At 35.4% G+C, this 16,705-nt stretch overlaps 1 protein-coding gene across 1 annotated transcript in view; it reads left to right on the top strand.

Moving 5' to 3' along the window:
• Positions 1–16,705, top strand: part of UPF2 (UPF2 regulator of nonsense mediated mRNA decay) — a 90,310-nt gene that overhangs the window by 60,509 nt on the left and 13,096 nt on the right. Inside the window, exons 15-19 of the mRNA XM_065920980.1 lie at positions 321–504; positions 5,276–5,415; positions 10,328–10,432; positions 10,737–10,835; positions 15,657–15,824. Coding sequence (XP_065777052.1) covers positions 321–504; positions 5,276–5,415; positions 10,328–10,432; positions 10,737–10,835; positions 15,657–15,824 — 696 coding nt within the window. The remainder of the gene's footprint in view (positions 1–320; positions 505–5,275; positions 5,416–10,327; positions 10,433–10,736; positions 10,836–15,656; positions 15,825–16,705) is intronic.

Genomic DNA, 16,705 nt, shown 5'->3' with positions numbered 1-16,705 from the left:
GAGAATGGAGTTTCTGCCTGGTTTCAGTACCTGAAAATGTATTTGGTGTTTATTTATAATTTTTCCTTGCTTTTAAAAAAAGATTATGACAGATACAGTAAAAAATGTATTTAAAGTTACCAAATGGCTTAGAAACAGACTAGATGGAGGGAAATAAATGTGTTATGACCATTGCTATTGACCATTAATAAAAATGTAGGTGTCTTGTACAACTCTTTAGCTTAGTTGTTATAACTAGGTGAAGTCACAATACAGATTATTATTTTAAATATTTTGTTACTAATTTCTTATAGCTAAATTTATTTTTCATTTGTTATCAGCGTTATGTTTGGTGGAAGAAAAGTTTGGAGGTTTGGACAAAAGACCATCCATTTCCTATTGACATAGATTACATGATCAGTGACACACTAGAACTGCTAAGACCAAAGATCAAACTCTGTAATTCTCTGGAAGAATCCATCAGGCAGGTACACGACTTGGAACGAGAATTCTTAATAAAACTAGGTAAGCAATTAATTACAGAGAGAAAGTAAAGATGATATTTGGCAGATTGTTTCTAGGATTTGCTTTATAATGTTTTCAGTTAGCTTTTACTTTTTGTATACTTTTAATTTTTTGATGTTAAGTGTTACATAATAGTGTTAGGTAAGGGCTGGGTGGCTTACTTCTTCATTAAATAATCCCAAATTAGAGGAAAACAGTCATGTAAAACTTGAAGCAGATGATAGTGATGGAAAAACAATCCTGTCAGCCTCTCTTAATTTTATGGTTTTTAGTTGCTAATTTTAAAGTCTACTTTTGATTAAAGCATCTCATATACAGTATATATTTTCAACAAACACTATTTCCTGAGACAGAGCAGGCTTGACACTATATAAAGGGAGTGCCAGTTAGAAGAAGTTTGAAACTATCCTACAGAATTTCAGACCCTTGTCACTGGGGGAGTTGTCCCTGTTTCTAAAGACTAGAGGACACGTGAGAAGCTTGCTGCTGGAGAATTGGTCTCTTTACTTTCTCAGTGTCCTTCAGCTATTGTTCTGGAAGAAGAGTTGGTAAGGAACTGTATGAGCTGACTAGCCTTGCCAGTGGAAATAATTGGAATAAGGTGGGGCCTTTCCAGTGTGGTTTGCTTGCTGATAAAGTTCTTAGCATGTTGTAGTCGTATCAAAGTGACGTGATTTCAAAATTTAGTATTTTATTAGGAGATCCTTACCATGACCAGTTGTAATAATTGTATACATTTACTTTATTGCATTTCTGAGAAACTACTTTTCATGGCAAAAGCACTGGTGATTCTTTTCCTCTAAAACTATTTTTTTCATATTACATCCAGCATATTAATAGGGTTTCTTTCTCCAAGGCAAACCCTTTTTTGAAGAATGTGATTGCTGTTATCTATCTGAGCATTGCTTTAAAGATGCTACTGACTGTGTAACTATTCACTTTTCTACTTACCAACCCATAAAGACACATGTGGTTCTTTTTATTGTTTGACTTTGTCCCAAGTAATCCACTTTCTTTTCCTTTTCAGATTCCTAACTGTATACAGTGATTATTTCAAGTAGTTTGTTTATCTGCTTGTTTATTTCATTTACTTTATATGCTTTGAAATAGTCTTGTTACCCAAAGACTTAAGAATGAATGGTTGAAAAAAAAAAAGGAATGAATGGTACTCCCTGTATAGTGGACATAAGGAAATACTAATTGGATACCCAACTTGGTAGCAGTAAAGAGAGCAGTATGATTTATCCCTTATAGAGTTAAGAATTAAAGAACTTGAGGCTTCTTTTGAAGAATCTGTCCTTCTTTAGAATGTGGAAAGGAAAAAAAGAGGCCATCATTTGCAAATGCAGTTCTAAAGATGGTGTCAACTAGGATCATAATGCCCCCAAGTAGACCCATTTTCCTTCTATTTTAGAGTTTAAATATCAGAGAGAAGGTACACATGAATAAATCTATATTAAATCTGTTTCCTGATGCTAAACCATAAGATAATACAGCATCTTGCCTTTGATATTTTTTTGTTTTCAAGCACTTGCAAATTTATTATCATTCTAATTTTATAGCAACCCAGTGCTAACTTAATAGACTTTTCTTATATTTAAAAAAACCATTTTAATATTATTAAAAGTAATAAAAATGTTCATGGCAGAAAATTTGAGGAATGCCAAGAAAACAAAAATCACTGTTATTTCGCATGCAAGGATAATCATGTTATTAACATTTTGATGCATGTTCTGTTTAAAATTTTTTTCACATGTTTGCAGTTTTATAACTGGACTTTTTTCTACATAATATATTATGAAATTTTCTGACAAAATACTTTTCTAAATCTTTAATTTTAAAACAGCTGTCTTATTTTCCTTTGTGTGAATGCATTAATTCTGTTTGACTTTGGGTTATCAGTTATCACTATAAATAACATTGTTATTTTTGTGTGTATCTTGATTTTCTCAAGATAGAATTACTAGCTCTATGACCTTCTCTTTAAGAACAGAACCAACATGGTAGTAAGCAATGTAATATAATTCTGGTTTGGAAGTTCTGGATTATATCATAAGGAACAGAAATGGAGGTAATAAAAATGAAAAAAGTCATATGAATAAATTGCTTATGCAACAGAAGAATATATTCATAAATTATAAATAAAATTAGCAGAATAAAATGCCTAGAAGTTACCCCAGTTAAATACAAATTAATTTAGTGTATGATGAAATAGGAGTCTTAAAATAGGACAAGAGCAATAGGTGAGCATTTGGGAGGAAATAAACATCTTATATCATCAAATTCCAGATGTATTAATGAGTTAAAAATTTATTTTTAAAAAGTTAAAAATAGATCTGATCATCAGATATTTGGAGAGATGTTAATTTTCCTAAATTTTAAAATGATATAGGAAAGCATACATGCGTTGACATATTTGGGTGTTTAAAACTTTTGTACAATGAAAAAAATAAGTTTGAAGTGAAAATAGCTCCTGTGCCAAGGTATCCTCACTTACGTAAAGAGCACAGGCACATTGATGAAAGTAGAACACCCAGTAGATGAAGGAATGTAACACAATCAAAGAAGCGAGGGCAAGAAGAGTTGGTATTTTTATTAAGTACCATCTATTTCCCAAAATTAAAGTGGAAGGTATTGTTCATACTTGACAAAGGAGTTAGGTAACGCCCAAATCAAAACACCAGGTTAACCGATTGAGCCAGAATTCAGACTGCTCTTTCTGACATACTGGGTGTGTGGGGAAAATGCTCAGCATGTCTAGTTGAGCAAAGAAATAACAGATGAAAACCATTTGGAAGAGAGGTAGTGTTACGATTATTACTGTCTCTGTTAAGAACAGGAAAACTGAGGCACCAAAGTAGCTCACATTCAAGAGAACAATATTTGACTTTGGTCCCAAGTACACTTCATTCTGACCCATACTGTGAACATTTTGCTCTCTGGGTTTTACATTTTATTAACGCCATGTCCTTTATATGTACATTTTTATCTGCCTTGCTTATTTTAGACTGAATGTGTCCTAGAGGTCAGCAACTGAATATTTTATTATCCAGCTTAGCAAATGCAAAATATGTTTATAAACTGCTTTTGAAACCAACTTGCAATGCAAATGAAAATGTGTTAGAAATAGTAGTATTTTCCTTACAAATTATGGCTGTCAAAGGTACTTAACCACTACAGTTCTTCCCATGACACATATTTTAAAGTGGCTATGGAAAAGCTGTAATAATATATTAGGCCATGTCAGTTTATCAGTGCTGTGATATTTTTAGGCTTATACGGTCCTGATTTTTAATTTTTTGCCTTTGATAACATAAAAGCCCAGTATTTTGCTTCCGTCCAAATAAATACATGAATAAAATAGTGAGTTAGTAGTATCAACCGGAGACAGCAGCTTTTTCTATCAGTAGTAGTATTTTTTTCCAAAACAGATCTCTCTGAGATTCATCCATCTCTCCTCACCTTTTTAATTTCCAAACTTAATTGTACCTACTTTCATCACTTTGTAGTCTCTGTTTTTGTCAGTTCTTAATTAATTGCTTTGACTTAAGACACTGGAGTAATTTTTTGCTGTTGAGTGTGTTTTTCAGACTTTCTGGACTTCAGTATACCTCATAGAATGAAAGGGCTAAATCCTATCATTACTAAAGTTTCTGTCTGCTTTACTTATGTATGAATAAACAAGAGTTTACTAAACACTGTGTATTTATCAATATATGGCCTCTAATAAGTTTTGACTATATAAAAGAAGTTGTTTGTTCTCAAAGGCCTTATACTGTGACATAACATTTATTGAAATCATTAGAAAAACCATCGCATGGGATATCTTTAAATGCAGAGCGCTGTGATCAATTCTCCAAGTAGCTTTAGGAACATGTAAGAGGAAAAGTAATACTCATTGAGTTTATGCAGGAAAGGAAACTTAGACTGAATTTGAAGAATGTATAGGATTTAAAAGAACATATTGAAAAATATTCTATATTGAGAAGCAATCTGATGAGCAAGACTCCAAGGAAGTATGCTTTATGATACGGAAGAGTCTGCCCCAACTACAGGAGAAGGCTTGATTAAGACTTGGAAGTGTGGGGAAAGGATGAGGCTGTGGAATGTGTACCTTCAAAGTAGAGTGTAATTTGGAACTCAGAATGATGATAAAGAAGAATTTACTAGGCAGTGAGATGTGGATGAACGTGGGAGGTGGCCCAGATTCACACCAGGGTGTTGCCTTTGGAGGAGCACAGCTAGGAAGGAAAAAACAGCTCTGTGATGACACACGTTAGAAGTGTCACCATGTATCTGCCTCCTCTCAGTCTTAATTTGCAGTTATTCAAATTAGTAGCCAAATGTGATTTCTGCATTAAAGCAATGTAATTTTATTGTATCTTTAAGTTTTTAGAGATTCTTGAAATGCCATTTGATAAAATATGTGACCACGGTTGCCTTGTGTGTGGCTAAAGCTGCACCATATGTGCTGTACTATTTGTTCACCTGAGATTGAGATAGTTTGAAGCTCTGAGAAAGTTAAAAAAAAATTTTTTTTTTTTTTTGCTAGTTTTAAAGAAATGGATCTGTGCTCCTTTGTTGAAATAAAGGACTAATTTAGTTTTTTTAGTGGTTCTTAAAATAGCTTTAAATTCTGTTCTTAATTTACTGAACTGAGAACATGACTTGAATTATCTTCATGTGTACTTTAAATGGTATAATATTCACTGTGAAAAATTTGCCTTTATCTTGTTTTGTAAAGTCTTTTCTATTTTCTTCTCACTTCAAGGCCTAGTAAATGACAAAGACTCTAAAGATTCTATGACAGAAGGAGAAAATCTTGAAGAAGATGAAGAAGAAGAAGAAGGAGGAGCTGAAACAGAGGAACAATCTGGAAATGAAAGTGAAGTGAATGAGCCAGAGGAAGAGGTGATGACTTTTATTTACAGCAGATAGATAACATTTGTGCAAGAGTATTCAGGTTATATGAACCAAAATTTTCTTTATAAAAGAAGATCTTCCTCTTAGTTTTATTAGAGTAAATGTAACTAGTAGTTTATGTCTATTATAAGACTGTTGGATTAATTAAGAGGGTTTTTTTATGAGTAAGAAAATACTGATCATAGGATTTTTAAAAATTACTATTATTAAGAGCATTTTTAAAGAGCAGTTTTAGGTTCACAGCAAAATTAAGGGGAAGATAGCAAGATTTCCTGTATATCACCTTCTCCTATCTACTCACACAATCTCCCCCAATCATCATCCCCCACCAGAGTGGTACATTTGTTATAATTGATGAACCTACAGCAACATGTCATAATCACCCTAAGTCCATCATTTACATTATGGTTGACTCTTGGTGGTATACTTTCTATGAGTTTAGGTAAAAGTATAATGACATGTAACCATCAATATGGTTAGGATTTTTATTTAATAACCAATTTGAAGACAAAAAATTATTTGATCTGCTCTGTAACTTAATATCATTTTTTAGTGTGGACTTTTTAACCTATAGGTTTTATGAAGAAATTGCTGACTAGATATTAGTAACTTTCTTTTCCCCAGATCTGATAGTATAGGAAATCTAAAAATCATCATGTACCATCATCTTTGTTGTTAACAATTCTATTAGGCCAGACTGTATGAAATGACTGTTCTACCAAACTGTCATTTTTATGTATGATTCAACATAATAGTTCTAATTCTTTCCACTTTTTTCTTCTAAACCTGCTTTAAGTTTTAAAAATTCCACCTAAAAGATTGAGTGTCTGGGGTTTGTTTCATCATCTGAAAGTAGACTGGGCAGTGAATTAGGGATGTAGAAGACACTGTAACTGATCGTTAGCTCTTCATTGTTCAATTGTGTAATGAGTAAGTAAGGGTTTGTTATGCTATTCTGTCTACATTAATATATATTTAAAGAAAATGGAAAGTCGGGTAAGAATAACAATAATATACTGATGAATAGAATTTATACCATGAAATTAGGACCTTTTCAATTTTTAAGCTTATAATATGACATCATGTGTATGGCTTTTTGTGCTTGGATGCTAAAAGCATTTGGGAGAGAGTGATTGTTTAGAAGTGGGATTTTAATTAAATACTGAAAAAGTTTAAATGTATAATCAATACTTAGAATCAATACAATGTTTTATGGAAATGGAATTTATTAAATTTTTAAGTTTAAATTTATAGTAAATAGAATGCAAATGTTTGGAGGTTATGAGTTGTTTAATGTATAAAGGAGTATAGATTATTTAAGGCATTCATAAGATAGATTCATAAACTGGGTTTTTTGGCTGTGCTGGGTCTTCATTGCTGCACATGGGCTTCTCTAGTTGTGATGAGTGTGTGTGATGAGTGTGTGAGTGGTGTTCTCTGGTTCCAGTGCGACGGCCTCTCATTGTGGTGGCTTCTCTTGCTGCTGAGCACTGGCTCTGAAACTCATGTGCACAGGCTTCGTAGGTGCGGTGGCTTCTCTTGCTGCTGAGCACTGGCTTTCGCGTGCACAGGCTTCGTAGGTGCGGTGCCTGGGCTTAGTTGCCTCACAGCATGTGGGATCTTCCCAGACCAGGGATCAAATTGGTGTCCGTTGCCTTGCAAGGTGGATTCTTAACCACTAAACCACCAGGGAAGCCCTAAACTAGATTTTTAAAAAGCTTCATTTAGCGTGAAAGAAAAACAACCCATGCATGCATACATGCTAAGTCGCTTCAGTTGTGTCTGATTCTTTGCGGCCCTATGCACTGTAGCCTGCCAGCCTCCTTTGTCCTAGGGATTCTCCAGGCAAGTATACTGGAGTGGGTTAAATGACTCATAATATAAAGTAATTAAGATTTTCTATAGCTAGAAGTAAAAATCCCTAAATCTTTGTTTCTTTTAGCCCTAAAGGTTTGTAGCTATTAATGAACATTTTGTTTAATTTGACTACATAGCAAATAGCTTTGCTGTTAAAAATGAATGATTGTGTAAAAGTCAGCTTGTTTGTTTGGCTTTTAAAAATTGGCTGGGCTTCCTGTGTGGCTCAGCTGGTAAAGAATCCGCCTGCAATGAGGGAGACCTGAGTTTGTTCGATCCCTTGGTTGGGAAGATCCCCTGGAGAAGGGAAAGGTTATCCACTCTAGTATTCTAGCCTAGAGAATTCCATGGACTCTATACTCCATGGGGTTGGAAAGAGTTGGACTCGACTAAGCGACTTTCACTTTAAAATTGGCTAGCATTTATAGGCAGTGGAAATGGATCTTTATATTGGGTTATTTTGCTACCACTTCCCCCCAGTTTTATTGTGATATAGTTGATAATAGCATTGCATTAGTTTAAGGTGTAACAGTGATTTGATATATATAGAGAGAGAGACAGATTATATATATATATATATACACCATAATAAGTTTAGTTAGCATCCATCACCTCACATAGTTATAAATGTTTTTTCTTGTAATGAGAACTATTAAGATCTACTCTCTTAGCAAACTTCAAATAAACAGTACAGTATTGTCATCACTTTCTCTTTCCAACCTGACAGCTCCCCTAAAGTAGATGTAAATAAGCTGATAAAAATTTAGAACTGGAATATGTTTCTATAATACATTTCTATGAAATAGACATTGCTATATTACTTTTCTAAAAATGAGGTCGTAGAAACATTCAATTATATAATTTAAATTGGCTTATTAGGTATTTTTAACAACAAAAAGAAATGAGAAGTGTAGACTAATATTCCATTTTGTATTTTTAAACTAATCCTATGGCTGTCTATGGATTTTGCACTAATTTGATAAAGAGTCTAAAAAGTGAAACATCCTCAGTAAATGTTTAATGTCACATTAAATGAGAATAGCTCATTTTCCTATAGATTCCTCATTTGAATAGTTGTGATATTTTCTCCAAATGCGTTTCACCTTTTAAAAAGTGAACTTTATAATTTTAAAACTGGTATCATTTTAAACTATTTCTTTTCTGGTTGTAATGTGGATATTATACATAATATATGTGAATTTGCTAAATGGAAAAACAAATTCAACAGGATGACTCCTGAGCCTTGGCTGGGAGGAGATGTGAAAGGTATATGGTTGGTTTACTTTAAGAAATGGAATTGGAATTGTTACTCTCCCACCCAGGAGAGTAACCTTAACCACCCTTTCCCATGACTGTCCTCCAAACATAGGAGAACATTTTCAGAAAGAGTAGATGGGTTGATTATAAAGTAGTAAGGACAGTGTGTAGAATAAAAATATTTGCCTCAACTGAGAAAAGAACAGTGCTGGAGTGGAACTCTTCAGAAACATTGTACTTTTCTTTTCCATCTTGCTCCACAACTCTTCCAAGCTCTGGATGGCCTTTTGAAGTTATTCTTAACACCTCAGTTCAGTTCAGTCGCTCAGTCGTGTCCAACTCTTTGTGACCCCATGGACTGCAGCACGCCAGGCTTCCGTGTCCATCACCAGCCCCTAGAGTTTACTCAAACTCATGTCCTTTGAGTCGGTGATGCCATCCAACCATCTCATCCTCTCGTCCCCTTCTCCTCCCACCTTCAACCTTTCCCAGCATCAGGGTCTTTTCAGATGAGTTAGTTCTTTACATCAGGTGACCAAAGTAATATAAAAATTGGTGAAGGAAAAAAAATTCATGCATTTTTAGCTTAGTTTTTGAATAAGAAGTATCTTTCCAGTGTTAAGAAATGATTAATTTTTTGCAAGAGCCAGTTTAAGTGCATTTCTAATGCAAATTTAATTTTGAATTATAGAATTTTGTCAAAAAAGTTAATACATTTCTGTACTTTGCTCGAATATTTCCATTTCAGAAATTCTAGAAGTTTTCAAATATCTGTAAAGTATAAATAGTTGAGATTTTTGAAATTAATTACTAGGTATACTAAATGTATTATAATAAATTTAAATCATTTGTTTTCTCATAGGAATTATTTCTCATTCACTTTATTTCTCCGCATAATGAGAAGCAGCACAATGAGAAGTGCAGAATTTTTTTTTTTTCTTTTATGGAACAAAGTGGAAGTAAATTGTGTTGAAGGTTACTCAGTGGAATGCTGCCACCGTGTGGCTGTGTTTTTTGGTTTTGGTTATGGTTTCTTTTTTATGTCTCTCTGAAAATCCATTGGAGTTCTTTTCAGTCTTCCGTTTGAAGAGGAATTTTGGCTGATAGACAAGGATGTGGGGGTACTGACAGGAGAGGATAGGGGATACTTGAAAGCCACCAGCAAGGGGAGTCAGAATGTCTAGCTCTTCAGCTTAAAAAAGCACGTGTCCTTGGGCAGGTCACTTAACTTTTCCAAGCCTTAGTTTTTTCACATACAAAAATGAAGGCAGTAAAGCTTATCCGTCCTTCTTCAGAACTGGGTGAGCAGCAAGATGCTGTGAGAGTACACGCCACCCTGAGATGCTTTGTACAGTGAGATACTTTAAAATGTAGTGTCATTGCTTTCAAATGGCGATGATGTTACATTTGAATTGTCAGTTTTCATTGCAGAGTTACATGGGTATTAAAGAACTGCTGTGAGAAAAATCAGTCTCAAGTTTGTTAGGAAGGAGAAAAATATGAAAGGTGCAAGAAACTTGTTCCTTGTGGAATTCATGGATGAGTTTCTAAAAAGGATCCTTGTGTTACTAGGTCAGTGGAAGATGTAAAATAGGTTTTTTAGCTACTTTTGTAGTAAGAGTTGCCAGCTGACTTTGCCCCACATTCTAGGCAGATTGCATAAAAGTCTGAAACTGGAGAATAATAAATAATTATACATAAATTTTAACATCTTTTTAAGGCATGTAAAATTATTAGTAAAGTTTTTCGAAAGTTTTAATCTTCTACAAATGTTAAACAATTTCAGGAGGGTTCTGATAATGATGATGATGAAGGAGAGGAGGAAGAGGAAGAGAATACAGATTATCTCACGGATTCAAATAAAGAGAATGAAACTGATGAAGAAAATACTGTACGTATCATTAAAACTTTGCTCTTCGAAATTGTGCATCATTTTCATAATATTTCAATTTTAGCCACCAAAGTTTTGGTTTTTGTGATTATTGAAATATTTCTTTAGAAATTCATTTTTTATTTGTTTTCTTATCTAAACACTTCTTTATTTGCAAGTTCTTTGAATATTTAATAATGTTATTATTTTACCTAACTCATTCTTTGAGTTATGTTGAACAAGTTATCAATACAGAAGGCTCTGCCATATAAAACATTACAGTTAGAATTCCCAGTTTGAATTGTTTCTGTTTTGTTTTAATAAGGAGGTAATGATTAAAGGAGGTGGACTGAAACATGTACCTTGTGTAGAAGATGAGGACTTCATTCAAGCTCTGGATAAAATGATGCTAGAAAACCTTCAGGTATTAAATGTTGCTCTATTCCAAAGTACTCAATACAAAATATTGCAGCACACTTGATTGTGATTGGAGGGTCTCTGTTATCTAAACATTTACCTCTGCAGCAGCTTTTCCTAATTTAGTCAGTTTCAGGCTGCCAATACTTCTAGCATCCTACATTGTGATTTGCTATGCTTCTTTGAAATAGAATAGAAAAAATAAGTGTTATCAGACTTGGAGCAGAGTGATTTTATTGTATCACCCTCTGCCTTTTCTCCTCTTTCTAAGACCCTTTACTTGTAGTTTGTTTAGGAGTCAAACTACAGAAGATTAGAATTTGGGGAAATTTAATTTAGTAAATTCTTTAGTTTGACTTATAATTTGAATAACTTGTATATAAATATCTAGAAGAATATTGGTTATTTGATGTTTAAAGTACTCATGATATTAAGATACTGGATTTTATTAAAAGCTCCATCTTGCAGTGATTTAGGTAATTGTGTTTTATGTTTTTCTGTAGTTAGGAGTAAAATCCCGTGAACTGTTGACTTCAACCCCATTTGTAGCTATTGTTAAGCCCTTTGGTGATTTGAGGGCTTTTGTCGTTGGAGTGGTAGGTGAATGCTCCATGGAGTGGGCTCTGGAAAACGAAAAAGGGAGAAGTGGACATACTGGATACAGGTAGAGCTGATTTGAGAAGTTTTTACTAGAAAGGGGAGAAAAATGGGCATGTGGCTAGAGAAAGTCAGTTGAAAGAGGAGGGTGTTTTTAAGATAAAAGATTTATGGAGTACATGCTGATGGAATAATCCTTTAGAGAAGATGGATTTTACTTTCATTGTCGCTACTAAGGCCAAAAGCTGTGATAATGTATAAATTAGCAGTGCAGGTACATTAGTCTCAGGAACCAAAAGAACAGAATACTTGGTAGAGTATAAAGGAAGAGCGTTTTTTAGATGAGATAATCAGAGAAGACGTCTCAGATCATGACTTTCAGACAAGACAGGTACAGAGGAACCACCTAGGTGAAAAATTAGGATTAATGTAAAAACTGTGTCAGAGGTCCTGATCAGGGCAGAAAAGTACTTGTTTGAAAAACTTTAAAAAGGGCTCAAGTAGTAATAGAACATAGTCTGTCTGTGAGAGGGTCACAGCATGAGACAGGTAATTGGGAGTGGCACAGTCCTTTACGGAGCTGGTTCAGACTGTGTGTTAGTCGCTCAGTCATGTCCTACCCTTTGCAACCCCACAGACTGTAGCCCACCAGGCTCCTCTGTTCACAGGATTCTCCAGGCAAAAATACTGGAGTGGCTTGCCATTCCCTTCTCCAGAGAATCTTCCTGACCTAGGGATCAAACCCTGGTCTCCTGAGACGGGACTGAAAGCAGAGAGACTAACCAGGGGTGTGGTTATAAGGCTGTGTGGTGGCACCCTAGCTGAGATGGTGGTCATCTGTCTAGGAGAGTGGCAGGGCACATGGACAGAAGTCTCGATTTTAAAGCTATTTAGGAGGCAGAAGAACTGGATTTATTTTGTTGCTTGATTGGGTAGCAGTATGTGGGGCCCAAGGAGTCAAGGATGATACCCAGCCTTATGGCTTGGACCACTGGCTTGTCTCTAAGAAACAGGAGAGTGCAAGTAAGAGTTACACTTGGTAAGTTTGAGGAGCCTGTAAGGCGTCAGTGGAAATGTCTAGAGAGCAGAAGAGAAACATAAACAGAGCAGTTGTTAGAGTACTTTTAAAGCCATGGCAATAACTGGCTCATCCAGATGTAAAGTGTGGAGACAGAAGAGAAGCAGGTTCAGGGTTGAGCCCTGACAAACCCCAACATTTAGGAAAGGTGGAAAAGCTGATGAAGTCAAAGGAATGGGAGATTTCGGTGTGGTTCAGTGGTCATCGTTTACTGAGAGTTCTTAAGAAGTGAGCTGGAAGGGTGAGAGGATGTGATCAGAGAAGAGGGAAGTTTGAATTCATATTTTTGCAGTTGTGTTTATGTATAGGAGAAAATTTCATCCACTATTAGGCCCCGATTTTAAATCATTATCAGATACCCAAAATGAACAGTTGTACAGACTTTTTCCTTTTGCTAAAAATCATAGGAAGACACAGTATTGTGAAGACATCATTTCTCCATAAATCATGTCCTTAAATTTCATGCAGTCCTCATTCTGTCCCGTCAGGGAAATTTGGGGCATGGTGTGAGGGTTGGAGGTAGAGAACAGGGACATGGATGCAGAATGAACCTAATAAAATTATTCTTAAAGAATAACCGAACAATTATGAAACTTGGAGAAAATTAAGTGTGACATACAAGATAATAAACATTTTAAACATATAGCAATAGTTTGGTACAGGAATGGATAGATTAATCAAACAGAGGAGGGTCTAAAATAGACCTTGGTTTGCATTGCGTGTGTACTCAGTTGTGTGTGACTCTTTGAGACCCCATGGCCTGTAGCCCATCAGGCTCCTCTGTCCATGGGATTTACCAGGCAAGAATACTGGAGTGAGTCGCCAGAATCTAAAATAGACCTTCGAACATGGCAGTTTAATCTTGATGAAGTTAACATCTCAAACCATGTGAGGGAAAATAGTATCTTCAACAAATGGTCAATAAAAAGTAAAGCTGGATTTCTATTTTTAATTTCCACCCCAGAATTAATTGCAGATCTCTCAAATAATTTTAATGACTGTAAAGACTGTTGAGCACTGCATTGACTTTATGTTTATTCTTCATCCAGTGCCGTTAGCTGTTAGATACTGTTCGTATTCCCATGTTTCAGTTAAAGAAACAGGCTTGGGAAAAACAACAACAAAAAACTTGCTTAAAGTGAAAGGGTAGTGAGTGGTATAGTCTCTTATCAACCATTTGTTACACTACTTTCCAACACAAAATGCCACATAAATCTTTTAAGAAATAACTAACCAGGAGAAAAAAATCTATAGCTGACACAACACAGGAGTCAATATCTGTACTATGCTAAAGAGATTGTACAAACCAATGAGAATGACTCATTTTGTTGTTGTTAGGATATAGTGCTAAAGCTCACTGACAATCAGATGACAAGCAAACTATGAAGGGCCTTTTTATCAGGTCATCAAATATTAAGATTTTAAAAGTGATGGTACCTATTGTGGTTAAGTGTGGGTAAACATCTATACTTGGTAGATGTAAATGAGTCTAGCCTTTTGTAGAGAGAAATTTAGTAAACCTGTCAGAATGACTTGCCATTTGATCTAAAAGTGTACCCTTAATAGTCTCTCAAGTGCATGAAAAGTGTGACATTGTAATAGAAAAAAAAGTCTAAGCTGTCAGTAGAGGGCCAATAAAATAAATAATTAGCTCTGTACTAGATGCCCAAGATACAGAATCTAAAAGAAGAAGAAACATGTAAGTTTAGTATAGAATAATAGTCCTCATGATTGCTCCTGTTTATATGTGTTACATTGTATATGTCATGTATATATATGTTTCATATATGTATATATGCAAGAAAAAATCTGGAAGGACAGGACTCATTGTTAATAGTTGTTGCGTCTTAGAGTCAGGCAGAGGGAGATAGGAATTATAATTCCTATAGGAATAAGCTGTAGGAATTGGTATGGACACACTTGATAATATATTTTTGTATTAGTTTATGAAAAGAATATGTTAGTTTTATAATCAGGAAAGATAATTTACATATCAAGGTTCCTCTGACATGATTGTTTCAAATTTTAAGTTAAAAAGTCTTTATAAATAATCTTATGAACTTGGAAGAACTTCAAGCAAATTCTAACAGTTGGAGCTGAGAAATCCAAAGCAATAAAACCCTACACCTTTATTACCGTTTTGCTGATTTGCAAGTCTCTTGCAAATATGGTGCCTATATCAAAAGACTATTTAAATGGCAGTAAAGAAGTTTTAATACCTTCATGCCCTTTTAGCATTACTTGCTTAGCTTCGAAATATCATGTTCAGCTCTTTCCTCATTTGTGCTCCATTCGTTCAGATTTAGAAGATTATTTGCAGTTCCCTAAATGCACCTGCTGTTTCACATCTTTGCTTTTGCACCTGTTCTTCCCCTGTGTAAATTCTCTGTGTATTCCCCAAACTGCTCTTTTACCATCTGGTTGGAAGAAGGCCTGTGAAGTCTTTAATGTTCTCAAATATCCCATTTTCATTCAACCTTTTGTGAAAGCACCCACCCGCTCTCAACCAGTCACATGTAGTCACTCTGTTGTACACGTTATACACAACTCAGATGAATCGTAATTGATTTCTCTTTCTTACTTAACAAGCTTATGAGATCTTTGAGAATAGAGATTATCTTTTTAATACTAGTATCTCCAGGCTTAACGTGTAGTAAGTCACCCATCAGTGAAGGTTTGTTTCAATAATTGGTTGATAAATCCAGTGTAAATGTTAAAAAGAATTGATACTAACAAGTAGGAAGTTATCTGTTCACCCTTAAATACTGAGCACTGACTGCATGTGCTCACAGCAGGATGCACCAGAGAAAGGGTTCAGTGATGAACCCGTCGGTCAGGTAGGGGTTCACACGGGTAAGGAGGGAGTTGTGGCCCATGATAATTAGAAGGAAGACGTGTGCCCTGAGGGAGAATGAGAGGGCACCGTGTACTCACACAGGACAGTAGAACCTGCAGCACCGTGTGTGTGTTTGGGAGAGGCCTGACCCATCAGCAGGAGCCAAATCATATGGTTCCAAGGCATGTGTGCAAGTGGGCGGCGACTGGTTTCAGAAAGATTACTTGGCTCTAATGATTATTCTAAGAAATGTAGCACTGAAGGAATTACAAACAACTTATTGAACTATTTACACTTTTTTCATTTCTGTCTTTAAGCAACGAAGTGGCGAATCTGTTAAAGTGCACCAGCTTGATGTTGCCATTCCCTTGCACCTCAAAAGCCAGCTAAGGAAAGGACCCCCACTTGGTGGTGGGGAGGGAGAGACAGAGTCTGCAGACACAATGCCGTTTGTCATGTTAACCAGAAAAGGCAATAAGCAACAGGTGAGAATCTGTCCGCAGTATATTCCCAGTTCCTTGGTAGTTACCAAGTGTGAGTGGTAATTTTGTTTTATGGGTTCTTGCTTACAGGGGGAAAAGACTGGTATTCAGTGGTAGAAATAATTTTATCTGTTATGTGCACAGAAGACACATGTAACTTCCATCAAGTAGATGGGTGTTTTTTAATGGAAAGAACATTTAAAATTTAAGTCATATGCATTTGTAGAAGATACACATACTGACTTTGAGTAGGAAGCTCACAGTGAGACAGGGAAGGAGGGTGATGGTGGATAATCTTGAAAAAAATAATGCTCACTTGCCAAATTGCTTTTGGAATAAAAAAACCATTGTTTTCGGACCCCTGATCCTTCTCCTCCATTCTCCTTAAACGACCTCCTCTTTCTTTCTCTTACCTCACAGATGGCCCTCACAATCATTTCCCTGTCTGCTAAGCTATCACTTTGATTCATACATTCAGTCCTCAAATATTATTTGTCTGCTCTGCCAAATACCAGCCCAAGTGTGAGGCTACAGTGATGGACAGGATGTAGCCCCTGGCCATGTGAGCACACACCAGCTGAGGGAGAGAGACAAGCATAATATTATATTTGCTGATTGTGGAAAGTGCTCTGAAGGAAATGGAGCCTGGCTCCCAGATCTAACTCGAAGATACATCATTTATTACCAGTCCTGTTAAAAAAAAAAATTCATACTTTATTATTTCTGAGTTTAAGTTGCATCTTAGAGTTGATGGAATCTTAGGATAATTGACAGCATTTTTTTCTGTTTTAGTGGTATGTAAAATAATGGTGCATCTTATAATTAACAGAAGCATCTATGAAATATGGTGGCTAGAAGAGCTTGTTAGACCAGTCTGATACCTG

This window comes from Muntiacus reevesi, chromosome 2, assembly GCF_963930625.1.
Source record: "Muntiacus reevesi chromosome 2, mMunRee1.1, whole genome shotgun sequence".
NCBI classification, from domain to species: domain Eukaryota; kingdom Metazoa; phylum Chordata; class Mammalia; order Artiodactyla; family Cervidae; genus Muntiacus; species Muntiacus reevesi.
The sequence above is the reverse complement of the archived record's forward strand: the minus strand, read 5'-3'. Positions and strand labels throughout refer to the sequence as shown.